We start from the raw sequence: 14539 nt of genomic DNA, 5'->3' as shown, positions 1-14539 counted from the left end.
GCGGTTAGGAATGCTCTATCGGGAACTAGTCTGCCCAGAACCCTACTGGCTCCACACGACACAGGCGGGAAATCCTAAGCATCCACAGCCGGAAGGGGAGCCGAAGCTCCACACAACACAGGCGGGAAAAACTTAGCCTCCACAGCCGGAAGGGGAGTTTACCTCTTTCGCGACTTCCACAGCCGAGGGAAGATACAAGTCCTCACACAAGGCGGGAAGCGGTGCTAGAGAGGCAGAGTGACAAGAGGCCGAGACAGTTTCCAGAGATCCAACAAACGACCCCCGGCAGTGGCCCAGGACGCTGCTTATATAGGTCCAGAGCATGGTCCGGTACCACTGCGGAGGCTACACTTTATTCAACTAAATATATACAAAACAAACACTTGGGGAGTGAGTGCGCGCCGGAAGGTGGTTTCGCGTTACAGTTACGAAAGGAGGAGAAAGTCGTTGGCGGGAAAGGCGAAAGTTGAACAAAGAGTTAGGCAATAATATTGGCAAACAGTTATATAGTAAGTCATGATAGTGGAATTGTCTGAATATGTGGTTATTGGAATTGTACTTTTAAAAAGGTGCTCAAAAATACCACACAAGTATAAGTATAAATTTAGTATGGCGCGACATCTTCCCCGTACAAAGAAAGAGTGTCCCCACTCTTAGGCAGCTTGAGTACAAATCAATATTCTACACAGTAAGCATTCTGCACAGGTAATAATAACAATAAAACTACAGGTACACTTCAAACACGACAATATAACTCATGTCCAATACTCAATAATATAAAAAGTCTGGGCGCTCGGTGCGTCGCGCGTGACGTCGAGGTCGGCAATCTGAGTTCCCCATTGGGCGCGCTTGCGGAAGGCTAGTCGCATGTCGGGAATCCGCTTCGTCGTCCGACGGGTCGTTAGCGCTGAAGAACTCGTCATCCCCCGATTCATCCTCACTGCCGCTTACATTGCCGTGGTTGGAACCTTCGTTTCCCTCCGGAGCTTCATTGCCTTCTGATTCTTCCCGTAATTCCCACGTCGGGTAATACGGCTTCAGACGAGAAACATTAACAATGTCAGTTCTCCTACCGGTTCTGTTCTCAATTTCCCAGTCGTTCTCGGCTGTTTGCCGGACGAGGCGGAATGGACCATGATAGCAATGAAGGAGCTTCGTTGTCTGTTTCTTTGACCTCGGCGGTGACCAAACATAGACGAAGTCTCCAGGCTGGAAGTTGTGGCCCCGTCTACGTTGGTCGTAGCGCTCCTTGTTCTTCTCTTGTGCGTTTCTCTCTCTTTCAGCGACGATTTCCCGTGCAAGCTGGAGCCGCTGTTGTATGATTTCCGGATCTTGAGAGGAAGGCTCATTGTAACGGTTCTGCAGGGCCACGTCAATAGGAAATGCAGGCTCGTATCCGTGCAGGAGGAAGAATGGCGTGTGCCCTGTCGTCTCCTGCTGTGACGAGTTATAGGCGAACAACACATAGGGAAGAAACTCATCCCAGTCCTGATGGTTGGACGACACATACATGCTTATCATATCGACAAGCGTCTTGTTGAATCTTTCACAGAGTCCATTTGTTTGCGGATGGTAGGCCGTCGTGGTCGCGTGATTTGTCTTCAGCAGCGCGAGTATTCCTTTCATCATCGTAGCCACGAAGTGCTGTCCGCGGTCCGTGATTAATTTATCCGGGGCGCCATGTCTCAGCACGATGTTCTCGATGAACCCTTTTGCCGCCTCAGATGCAGTGGCTGCCGGCGTAGCAACGGCTTCCGCAAACTTAGAGTGGTAATCCGTCATCACAAGGATGTAACGGTTACCGTTCCTAGACTTCGTAAAGGGGCCCAGGAAATCCATTCCAACCTGCTGAAAGGGGCGTGAAACAGGAGGAATGGGTTGTAAGAACCCCGCTGGCTTGAGAGGAGGAGCCTTCCGTGTCTGGCAGTCCTTGCATCCCATGACGTACTTTGTAACGTCGGAAAACATCTTCGGCCAGAAAAATCTGCTTCGTACCTTTTCCCAGGTGCGCTTGATACCCAAATGCGCTGCCGTTATATCATCATGGCAAGCTCGAAGTATTTCGGGACGTAGGCACCCTGGAACAACGAGCACGAACCTTGTTTCTTCTTCATTCTTTGCTCTACGGTATAGTACACCGTCGACCATCCGGAATGCTCTGGCTGTTCTTTTTACCCTCCGATCAACCGGGTCATCGGGGTTTTCCAAATGTCGAATTATTCTGGCCAAGAATGGATCTCCTCTCTGCTGCTCCGCAATGTTCCCTTGATCCGTGACCAGAAGCGGTAGGACAGATTCATCACTTTCCGGTGCTGGATCATAAGGAAGGCGGGATAAGGCATCGGCGTTGTTATTCTTTCGACCTGCTCGATGGCGTAGCGTGATATTGAATTCTTGAAGTAGCAGGGACCAACGGATGAGTCGTCCGTTGGAATTTTTCACATTCATCAGCCAGATGAGGCTGGACTGGTCGGTCACAACTGTAAACGAACTGCCGGATATGTATGGTCGAAATTGGCGGCAGGCATACACAACAGCAAGGCACTCCTTTTCCGTAGTGCTGTAGTTGCTCTCAGCTCGATTAAGGTGACGGCTGGCGTAGGCTATCACACGTTCTTCGGTACCGTCCCTCTGCACGAGGACAGCGCCAATACCATAGTCGCAGGCGTCCGTGTGAATTTCCGTCGGCTTTGTTGGGTCGAAGTGGCAGAGCACAGGTTGAGAGACAAGGCGTTGCTTAAGGGTTGCCATAGCTGTTTCGCACTCGGCTGTCCACGCAAATGGCACACCCTTCCTCGTGAGGTTTGTCAGGGGTCGGGCTATACGTGCAAAGTCTTTGATGAAGCGCCGATAGTAGTTGCCGATCCCTAGGAAGCTTTGGACCTGTTTCTTGTTTTTTTGCGATGGTATCTCCTGGATAGCTGCAATCTTGGTCGGATCCGGTCTAATATGTTCCCCGTCGAGTACGTGTCTGAGGTATTTGATCTCCTTCTCCGCGAATTTGCACTTGTCTAATTTTAGGCGCAGGTTAGCATTATCCAGGGCCCGGAACACCTGTTCGAGATCCGTCAAATGGGCTTCCATCGTCTTGGAGAAGATGACAATGTCGTCCAGGTACGCCAAGCACACTCTCCAAAGGAGACCACCAAGTGCCTTGTTAATCATCCTCTGAAAAGTGGCCGGAGCGTTGCACAGTCCGAATGGGACCGCATTAAATTCGAAAAGTCCTGCATTACAAGCGAAAGCTGTCTTTTCCTTGTCTTCTTCTCGGATACCGACCTGCCAATAGCCGGACGTCAAGTCTAGGGTTGTAAAGTACTTGGCGCCTTGTAGAACGTCGAGGATGTCATCTATACGCGGCAACGGGTGTACGTCCCTCTTCGTAACGGCATTGACTTTCCGGAAGTCGACGCAGAAACGCCACGTCCCGTTTGGTTTTCGCACTAGGACCACCGGAGAAGCCCACGGGCTGTTCGATTCCCGAATGACACCGTCCGCCAGCATTTCATCCACCTGAGCCCTGATTACTTCTCGTTCGTAGGGAGAGCAACGATAGGGATGCTGCTTTATGGGCGCCGCATTACCGGTGTCTATCGCGTGCTCCGCCAAATGCGTCCGACGAATAGGGTTGTCCTTTCTTGTGAACAGGTGGGAGAATTTGGAAAGCAGGCTGTGTAGCGCGGCTTGATCCTGGGCTGATACGTGGGGTCCAAACCGAATGTCTCCGTCGTCTTTTGGCGTTCCTTCTTGGGGTGCCACTACGCATAGCTGGGTATTCAATATGGAGGTGGCCAATCCAATTTTGCTATGGGCGTGAATGATGATGGGCGAGGAGGTTGAATTTGCAACGCGAACGAATCCCTTCTGCTGTTGCACGTTCGTGATAGTACGTGCTACTGATAAACCGTTGGACAGTTTAGGGTACGACTCGACAAGTTGTAGCCCATCATTTTGAACCTTTACTTGCAGAACCACTTCCGTTCCCGATTCGATACGCACTTGGGAAACATTATATACGGGCGTCACTTTATTTACACAATTTGCATTACGCTCACTAAGGTTAATAGAAAAGGTTTCTTGGTTAATGTGCAGCTCGTGATTATAAAAGTCAATAACAACGTTAGCGTCCCTACAAAACGGTATTCCCCCCAGAACGTCATATTGGAAGTCCTTCAAAACGATAAAAGACATGGGAAGAATTAAACTGTTCGAAAATTCCACATTCAAAACACATTGTCCTGCTGGTTGTGCCAAATCGCCACTGACTGTCTTGATGAACACGTGCGGTGCTGGCTGTACAGTCACAGAAGATAACGATGATAAAAAATTGGAAGATATAATGTTCACTGCTGACCCTGTGTCCACTATAAAGTTTGCAACGTGTCCTTGTACATTCACAGGTAACTTCAAGAGTTCATTTTTCGAAAGCGTTGCGGTAGGGCGGCCAGACGTGCCCCTTACATCTGGCCGTTCCCGTTTCCCGCCGCGGGCAAGTTTCGTGGGGGTAGGTCTCGCTGAGCCGAGCTCAGTTGTTCGTCTCGCATTCTTTTATGGCATTGTCGGTAAATGTGACCCCGTCTGTGACAATAGTCACACACGGGCCTGCCATCGTCGCTTCGCCCTCTTCCTGCCGGAGGCCACCGCGCTTGGGTGCGACGAAGATGGACCTCCATGGCAGCCAGTCGCTTTTCGAGGGAGCGCAGGGATGCCCCAAGGTCATCTTGTGGTTGCGGGCGTTGATGGTTTGAGCCGCTTGGTGCGGATTCCACGAAGGCGCTGTGGAGCAGTGTGGGATGGGGAACGGTGGCTGGTGGTGGCGACGACCCTGCGTTGACTGTCGCTTGAGCGAGGCCGAGCTGCTGCAACCCCTGTGGAAAATGCGTCGCTGAGAGAGACATGATGTTTGCTTGGCTGATGCGTTGCAAAGTGTGCAGAAAATCGGCGCACGTCGATGGATTGACGAGGAGCATTTTCTGCATATCTTCTGGGCGCAGTCCTTTCATGAGGTGCCGCAGTTTGCACGCCTCAGTCATTTGTGGGTCCACCCGAGCACAGAGCTGAAGCACGTCGTAGAAATACTGCTCCGGTGTCTCCAGTGGACGGTGTGTGCGGCCGCACAGGTGTAAGTGGAATAATTCCGTCGTTTGCCGCCCACCGAAGTTCTGCGTGAGTTCGTGTTTCCACTGTTCCCAGGTGAGCTGTGCTCCCGTTAGCATCTTGGTGGTATACCACTTCCGTGCGTCGCCGTCGAGTGCGAGGTATAGGCACTTAACTTTTGCTTCGTGATCCCACCCGTTGATCCCCGCAACGTGTTCGTACCAGGTCAGCCACTCGGATACGCTCTCATCGGGACCTCCTTTAAAGGTGGGTGCTCCCACGGCCGGTCGTGCTGATGGGGTTGCCATTATATTGGGCGCTTGTTTACTTTTCTTGCTGGGCATGAGTTTTGATTAGTTCTTCTGCGAGTTCGAATAGGCGGTTGAAATGATGATCTATTTTGTTCCGGCGTTCTTCTTCGGATGTTTTGGACGGGAGACGAATCGGTTGTGCGGGTTTTGGACGTGTTGTTTGCAAAAGGCGGCGACGGCGGTTACGTTTTTGACTCGCCGTTAAAGCGTGAACACTGATCGCGTTTTGGGGAGTCGCTCTCATGGTAGATTAGGGATAATTGCCCCGGCACCTCCACCACTTTTGTCGCGGTTAGGAATGCTCTATCGGGAACTAGTCTGCCCAGAACCCTACTGGCTCCACACGACACAGGCGGGAAATCCTAAGCATCCACAGCCGGAAGGGGAGCCGAAGCTCCACACAACACAGGCGGGAAAAACTTAGCCTCCACAGCCGGAAGGGGAGTTTACCTCTTTCGCGACTTCCACAGCCGAGGGAAGATACAAGTCCTCACACAAGGCGGGAAGCGGTGCTAGAGAGGCAGAGTGACAAGAGGCCGAGACAGTTTCCAGAGATCCAACAAACGACCCCCGGCAGTGGCCCAGGACGCTGCTTATATAGGTCCAGAGCATGGTCCGGTACCACTGCGGAGGCTACACTTTATTCAACTAAATATATACAAAACAAACACTTGGGGAGTGAGTGCGCGCCGGAAGGTGGTTTCGCGTTACAGTTACGAAAGGAGGAGAAAGTCGTTGGCGGGAAAGGCGAAAGTTGAACAAAGAGTTAGGCAATAATATTGGCAAACAGTTATATAGTAAGTCATGATAGTGGAATTGTCTGAATATGTGGTTATTGGAATTGTACTTTTAAAAAGGTGCTCAAAAATACCACACAAGTATAAGTATAAATTTAGTATGGCGCGACATAATACTGAACTTATACGCGAAGGTGGTTCAAAGAAATGACTGTGCACTTGCTTCCGTAGAGAACACTTGTACCGTGCTAGCAATGCATGCAGAAAAGCGCTCGAGTGCTCGCACATATTGATGACACCACTATCAGTGTAGTGTAACATGTTATCTCCAGCATGTTATGCACTCAAACTGTATTTGCCGGCGGGTAAAATGCAAGTGGGTTCGATTGAACCTCGGAAGAGCGATCAAACAACTTGCACCCAGTGCTGGTTTTGGACAAAAAAACACTTCATAATTGTCAAATAAATGTACAGAATGGACGCCTATTTATACCTTGATAAAGAATGACTCACCTGTAGAAATTTCGGCCCGGTATCATTGCCGGTACGGTTGGTACGACCGTAATTGCAAGAAGTTGCCATGATCGCTGCGGCGACTGTTTTGGGTACAGTAAGATGGCGGCCGGTTGCCGCACGATCGCGCTCCCTATCCGCGATCCAGCCTTTTACAATCGAGATCAGTGGGCTTGACACGATCCACCGAGACCACCTCGAGTCGGTTAGGAAGCCTAATGGTGATGGTCTTCGCTTGACGAGAGTGGACGGGAAAAGGGCCGTCGTACGGGGGTTGGAGCGGTCTACGAACCGCGCCGTGCCGCAGAAACACATGGGTTGCGGAATGAAGAGCCGGGTGAATGAAGACGGGACGGGACGAAGAGGACCGTGTGGGCAGTGGTCGCAAGTCAGCACAGTACGACTGCAGGCGAGTGGCGTAGTGAAGAAGGTCAGGAGCTGGTTGGGCGAGAGTTGCATGGTCGAAGAATTCTCCTGGTAGTCTTAACGGCGCGCCATGCACGAGCTCAGCAGGTGAGACAGGTGCGTCTGTCTTGATGGCAGCCCTGACGCCAAGGAGAATTAGTGGTAGGCGTTCCACCCAGTGGCTGGGGTCGTCATGTGAGCGCAGCGCGGTCTTCAGAGTGCGGTGGAGCCGTTCTACGAGGCCGTTGGCGCAAGGGTGATAAGCTGTCGTCTGTCGATGTTGGGAGCCGAGAAAACGGCACATCTCTGCGAACAGACGGGAGGTGAACTGGCGGCCTCTGTCGGTGGTAATCGTAGATACGACAACTGCGAAGACCTAATTGTCGCCAGTTTAAATCTACAGGGAGGCACGAAAATGAAATGGGAGGAGCTCCAAAGAAACGGGATAGAGGAGAACATCCATGTATATGCGCTCACAGAAACTCACCTTCAGAACCAAGAACAGCCACTCCTGAATACAGGCTGGCAATGGATTGGTACAAATCGAAAAACCGGAATAAAAAAAGGAGGCGGTGTTGGATTCGTGTATCAATCCCAGTATGTAAATGCAAAATTGGTAAAAGAATGCGAAGAGCATATGTGGTCAGTATTCGAAACACAAAAAGGAACGGAAGTGGCGGTATGTGTTGCGTACATGGCAACAGGCACCAGCAGCGACACTAGACACTGGAACAACACGATCTACGACTGCATACAGCAGGATCTAAACGAACCCAACAACCAGAAACTCCGCACAATCATAACCGGCGACTTCAACTGCCACTGCATGGAATTAGATGGGCGCGAGACAGCAGACAAACTACGCACTCTTGCAGAAAACAACAGGCTAAGAATATTAAATCTGGAACCGACTTGCGAGGGGAAAACTACATGGACCAGAGGAACGCAAAAATCAGCTATCGACTATTTCCTGGTAAACGAGACCTTCAGCAAGACCAATGATAACTTGAAGCTCGTTATAGACGAAGGAGGAAGGCTTAACTGCGACAGCGACCACAATCTCCTCAAATTATCAGTCACGGTAACTCACCCGGCCTCTCGAAGACAAACCAGATCACGCCAGCGGCATCGCGACAAAAAGAATAGACAGCGTTGGAAAACACAGGACGTGAACAAACTGCAAGACTTTGCCGAGACCCTCGAGAACAACCTGTCTAACACACCATCTGTTGACTATGATCAGCTCATCCGACAAATAGAAAATGCAGCGATGAAGTCGGTCGGGAAAACATCAAAGAAAAGGTCGACTAGAAGAAGGAATCAGCCTTGGTTCGACGATGAGCTGAGAGCCGCAGTAGACCACCGAAAACAGCTAAATAGAGCAAGAAGGAAAGCCATAAAGTTAAAGGAGGATTACTCAGAACAAGATCGACTGTACCAAGAACAGAAAGCAATAGTAAGTGTTATGGTAACCGACAAAATTCGGGTCTTCCACGAAAAAATCACTAGTGACATCAAGGAAAAAGGCAAGAGAGGCGGGGCAGCTCTCTGGAGATACATCAGGAACCTTCAGCAACACGAAAACACCTCACCAGTGTACGCCTTCTATAACGAGAACCAACAACTGCTTTCTTCAGCCACAGATATAGAACGATTCTTAACTACGTACTTCACTAACCAGCAAGGGGAACTTCAAAGAAGAAGGGTCATCCCAAAGCCAACCGAAAGCGCGCCAAACTCTAACAGAGCAGACACCATGGAATACTTTACTGTAGCAGAAGTGGAAAGGGGGATCCGTGGGCTCACATCGGGAAAGGCAGCGGGCCCGGACAACCTGCCCAACGAATTTATCAAAGCAATGAAACCGCAGGCACTCCAGGCATTAACACATTGCTTCAATGATATACTATATACTAAAGTAATACCCGATGACTGGAAACGAGCAGACATTCAACTGTTGCACAAGGGCAAAGGCAAACCAAAGGAAGAGATCAGCTCGTACCGCCCAATAGCCCTGCAAAGTAATATATATAAGCTTTTCGCCGCACTACTCGCAAAGAGATTACAATTTGAATGCGATACAAAGCTATCTGATCTGCAAAATGGTTTCCGTAAGAATAGAAGATCTAGCGACAACATCTTCATCATCACCCAGCTCATAGAACTGTCAGAAGCCGAAAACAAAGACCTCTACTTGGGCTTTTTAGACCTGGAGAAAGCCTACGACGCCGTCCCACACCACGCCCTAATAACAAAAATGCACTGCATGGAAATCTCGACGAACACAACAGAAATGATCCAGGCAATCTATACAGGATGTACCAGCAAATACTATATCGGAGACTTCAAGTCGGGAGAAGTTAGACTAGAGGTCGGCCTATGACAAGGCTGCCCCCTGTCCCCAACATTATTTAATATTTTCATTAACGACCTCCTCTTCGAGTTGGACTCTACCAAGAAAGGGATGTACCTACACTCCCAAAAAACAGACGGAAGCAGAGAGAGCACGTGCGTAACGACCCTAGCCTTCGCGGACGACATCATCCTGATTACGAACACCGCAGAAGATATGCAGGACCTTCTAAGCCTGTGCTCGAATATGGGAAACGCCGAAGGCATTCGCTTTAGCCAAGAGAAATCAAAAATAATGAAATTCGCTGCATCACCTACCGTGCCAATATTTCACCTCCAAAATTTCGAGCTGGAGTCCACCGATTCGTACACCTACCTAGGTGTAACGATAGAAAACAGAAGGGACTACTTACACCAACACGAGCTAAACATCATCCGCAAAATCAACCAAAAGAAAGGCCAAATTTGGCATCTATCGCGTCACTCCTACCAACCATACGAGGTCGGCAAACTACTATGGAAGACCATTGCCGTGCCGGCGGCCACGTATGCCAACGATGTCGTCTGCTTCACCTACGATACAATGAAACAACTGGAACGACAACAACGAGAGATTGGGAGGTGGATTCTCCATGGCTCCTTTGCTACACCAAATCCGGCCATCCAGGGAGAGTTAGGCTGGTCAACGTATTTGTTCCGGGAAGCACGATCGAAGAGCCGATACCTAGGTAGGCTAGTCCACAGGCCCAATGACACACTTATAACAAGAATATTTCGCTACCTCCGGTACACGAACGTCCGCACTAATTGGATAAAAAGAATCAATCACATTGACCGCATCTACAGCAAAGACACCAACAGGCATCTGACCAAAAACGAATACGAATGGAACAAAAAAATAAAAAGGGAAATGAACCTCATAGAAGAAGACATATGGCACTCAACTGTAACAAAAAAGAAGAGTATGAGCAAGTACGCGGCAAACAAGCTGGCACCAGCCCCAGAGAAATTCTACAAAGGAGACAGAGCCAGTGGACTACTATTTCAGGCCCGAACGGGTTCACTACTAACGAGGAAGAGGCTTTCCGAACTTTTTGGAAAGAATCCCCCGATATGCATCCTATGCGATACAGGAGAAGAAGAGGATATCGAACATATCTTGCTAAGATGCCCGGCACTCCATACGACCACCTCTTCGAAACCGACCGCGCCCCTCCTCGGCTTCCACCCAACCAGCGAGGAGATCATCCTGAAAACGAAACGCCTTCTACTGACTTGGGAGAAAGCCACACAACAGAAAACGAGAAACAGTAACCCTACATCAACCAACTCGAAGAACGTTACCGCATCAACTAGTACAGCGCCCACATCAGATCCAGATTCCGAAACCGAAACCATGACGAAAGCGAAAGCATGAAGACCTGAAGCCCATGCCTTCGCCGGCAGCCAAGTCAAGCACATCAGAATCAACCAACGAACAAAGGAAACCCGAAAACCAGCGACATCTCCCGAACGACCCCGTCGTTCAACCCCCCCCCCCCCTTCTAGACATTTTTTTGTCTAGTCTCTCGCTTGTGGTGCCCTATATATTAGGATACCTGCCCTGCTACAAAAGGGATGAAGCGAGCCTGAACCTGAACCTGAACCTGAACCGGGCGCGCCGAAGCGGGCCACCCAAGTGTCGAGGAAAACATGCACCACCGTGTCAGCAGTTATGTCGGCGATGGGAATGGCTTCCGGCCAGCGGGTGAAGCGGTCAATGCAGGTGAAAAGGCAGGCTTTGCCGGCAGATGTCGGAAGGGGACCCACCAGGTCCAGATGAACATGACGGAAACGAGCATCGGGTGTAGGAAATGGTGATGGAGGCGAAAGTGTGTGGCGCTGGACTCTTGAGCGCTGACAGGCCAAACATAGGCGGGCCCAATCGCGGACGTCTCGGTTCAGCGAGGGCCAGACAAAGCGAGCCGCAATGAGCTTTTGAGTGGCCTTGATTCCTGGGTGGTGCAGGGAGTGAAAAACGTCGAATATGTGTCGTCGAAAATCTTGCGGAATGAGGGGGCGTGGGCTGCCGGTGGAAACGTCGCACAGCAAATGGTAAGGCGTTCCAGGGAAGGGAATTTTGTGGATGGACAGAGATTGTGGACAAGCAATGTGGTCTTGGATGGCAGCATCGTGGACCTGAGCTTGCGCAATTGAAGCGTAGTCGACAGTGGTCGGGAACGTGAGGGCGGAAATCCGTGCCCGTGAGAGAGCGTCCGCTGCGACGTTGCTGGTGCCAGGGAGGTGTCGAATATCTGTGGTGAACTCGGAGATGTACGCGAGATGGCGCAACTCCCGAGGCGAATGAGATGAGGAACCGGATGAGATGGCCAGTGTTGCCAATTTAGCGGATTTCCCGCCAGATCTGGCGGATTCGACTTGCATCTAGCGGGGGAAAAAATTGTTTAGCGGCTAGCGGAATTTCTGACGGGGCCCTGGCTGAATTTAGGGGATTCTAGCGGATTCAGACTTTCGCCGCATTTTGGCTGAAAAGTACGAAAAATCTCTAGATTCCCTAGAGTATGCTAATTACCGAACCGAAACCAGTCACTTGAAATTTTGCTATCTGACGGCAGTTTGCGTTCAAGAAGCTCACTTTCGATTCGTCGCTCTCTTCTCTTCTCTGCAAGAACCTCTTTGACCTTTTTGGAGAACACACACCACTAATGCCCCGGTCAGAGAACAATGTTTAAGGCCTGACACTTTAGTAGTTAGGGCCGTGATCTCGCGCCATACGGAAAGAAGGGACTTTGCTCTGTCCTTAGGGCACGAAATTAGGGCCAGCTACTAAGGCCTTACATGCTGCGGTCACCCAGCACAGCATTGTTTGCAATTGGATATGATGACATATGAGCAGAAATTTTGCACCAGAACACGAATTAAAGTAATGCGTAAGGACATCTTGCTCCCTCTTGTAGTAGCCCACAAAGTCTACCCATTGGGAGGTGGAGTTGCGTCCATGGCTTCCTTTCTCGCTTTCACTAGCGACTGTTGCAGTGTGAACTCTTCTATTCTACTAAAATGCCGAAAATGAGTTACAAGCAAAAATTTCGCAAGGAATGGCTCCGGGACTACGGTGCACGGCTACGGTGCAGAACGGCGGCAGATTGGACAGAAACGGTGGAGTGCCGATTCTGTGGCTGTGTGCTCAGTACTCAAACATGAAGGTACATGGAGAGAGCGCAAAGCACAGGAAAGCATCCGGACATTTCACGTCCGGTCAACAGACAGTTCGCATCGCCCCGAAAAGAGTCGATCCAGCACATGAGACTGAAGGTAGGACAGTGCTTTTTATTGCTGAACCCAGTTCAGTGCTGACCGCCGATCATCTCGGGGAACATTACAAGAAGTCTTTCTCGGACAGTACTGTAGCAAAGGAATATAAGATGCATCTGTCCAACTGTTCAGCTATGGGAGAACATGCTTTTTCCGCACTTCAATGAGGATCTTCATCGCAATGGGGCAGTGTACCGCCATAACGGCGGAGAATGACCCACCACATCATCATCCCATATGTGTGTGTGTGTGTGTTCATCGCACCTTCAGCTAGCTGAACTTGGTAAAGAACAAGTTGCGCAATAAAATGAAGCCGGACATGGTCGAAGCCGCTGGCAATCCGCTCAGGCTTGAGACGGCACTGGAAGAGCTGTTTCGAGTACCACCTCGACCACCTCCCCTCCTGAAGTTCTCAGGAACATCGGAAAGAAGAAATGAACGAGAATGCGAAGCAAGCTCATGAACACCATGAATACAGGTGCAATATACCATCAATCTCAACATATTCAATCACTTTTCAGCGTTTAGCGTATTTTAGCGGGTTCTTCGCGAAAGTTAGCGGATTCTGGCGGAATCGGTTGGCTATTTTGGCGGATCGCTCGTCTGGAATGTTGGCAACACTGGAGATGGCATACGTAAGGGACTTGTGGTTGGTGTAGACTGTGAAATTGCGTCCTTCGAGAAAGTGGTGGAAGTGCTTGATGGCGAGATATGTGGCAAGCAATTCACGGCCAAACGTACTATACCGGGCCTCCGCCGGCTTCAAAGGCTTTGAAAAGAAGGAGAGTGGCTGAAGCTGTTCGTCGGGGGTGACTTGATGGAGGGCACCACCAACAGCTTCAGAAGACGCGTCGACGGTAAGGATGATAGGGGCGTCAGGAATCGGGTGAGCGATGAGCGTAGCCTCGGCCAGGGCACGCTTGATGCTGTGGAAGGCTGTTTCGGCGGCAGCAGTCCACGCGAGCGGTTTGGAAGGTCCACCGGGCCCAGAAAGGAGGGAGCAGAGCGGGTGGATCAGCTGGGCACAATGGGGGATGAAACGGCGGTAAAAATTTATGAGTCCTAAAAATTCTCGGAGCTTGCGTCTGGTGGCAGGACGCGGAAAATTGTCGATGGCTTCTACTTTGCGGCGGAGTGGGGTGATTCCTGCGGCGTCTATGTGATGGCCAAGAAACTCGATGGTAGAGACGCCCAGTTCACATTTTGCAGGGTTGACGACGACGCCATACTCTCGTAAACGCTGGAAAAGCTGCCGGAGGTGACCTTCGTGCTCGGCGGGGCTGGAGCTGGCCACCAGGATGTCGTCGAGATAGCAGAAGCAAAAGTGGAGGCCGCGCGTGACTTCGTCAATAAATCTTTGAAAAGTCTGCGCCGCATTTCGCAAGCCGAAAGGCATCCGGATGTACTCGAACAATCCGAAAGGGGTCGTGATGGCAGTTTTTGGGATGTCGGCGGGCTCCACAGGAATTTGATGGTATGCCTTTATGAGATCAATTTTGGAGAAGGTAGTGGCTCCATGAAGGCGGGCGGCGAAGTCATGAATATGTGGCAATGGGTATCGGTCGGGAATGGTCACAGCGTTGAGAGCGCGATAGTCCCCGCATGGGCGCCAGTCCCCTGGGTCTTTTTTGGGAACCATATGAAGCGCAGACGCCCAGGGGCTGCTAGAGGGACGTATGTAGCCAAGCGCGAGAAGATGGTCAAATTCGCGTCTGGCGATGGCGAGACGCTCAGGTGGAAGGCGTCTCGGCTTGGCATGCACAGGGGGGCCCTTGGAAAGAATGTGGTGCGTGGTGGAGTGACGAGGTG

The 14539-nt window shown here is 50.7% G+C and overlaps 1 protein-coding gene across 1 annotated transcript; it reads right to left on the bottom strand.

The window, feature by feature from the left end:
• Positions 1-6791: 6791 nt before the first annotated feature.
• Positions 6792-7367, bottom strand: LOC135384845 (uncharacterized). The gene has a single exon (XM_064614029.1). The coding sequence runs from the start codon at positions 7365-7367 to the stop codon at positions 6792-6794; it is 576 nt and encodes a 191-aa protein (XP_064470099.1).
• Between the last annotated feature and the right edge of the window lie 7172 nt (positions 7368-14539).

The sequence above is a fragment of the Ornithodoros turicata genome, chromosome 2 (genome assembly GCF_037126465.1).
Source record: "Ornithodoros turicata isolate Travis chromosome 2, ASM3712646v1, whole genome shotgun sequence".
NCBI lineage: Eukaryota > Metazoa > Arthropoda > Arachnida > Ixodida > Argasidae > Ornithodoros > Ornithodoros turicata.
Note: the sequence above shows the minus strand (reverse complement) of the source record. Positions and strands in the feature narration are given on the sequence as shown.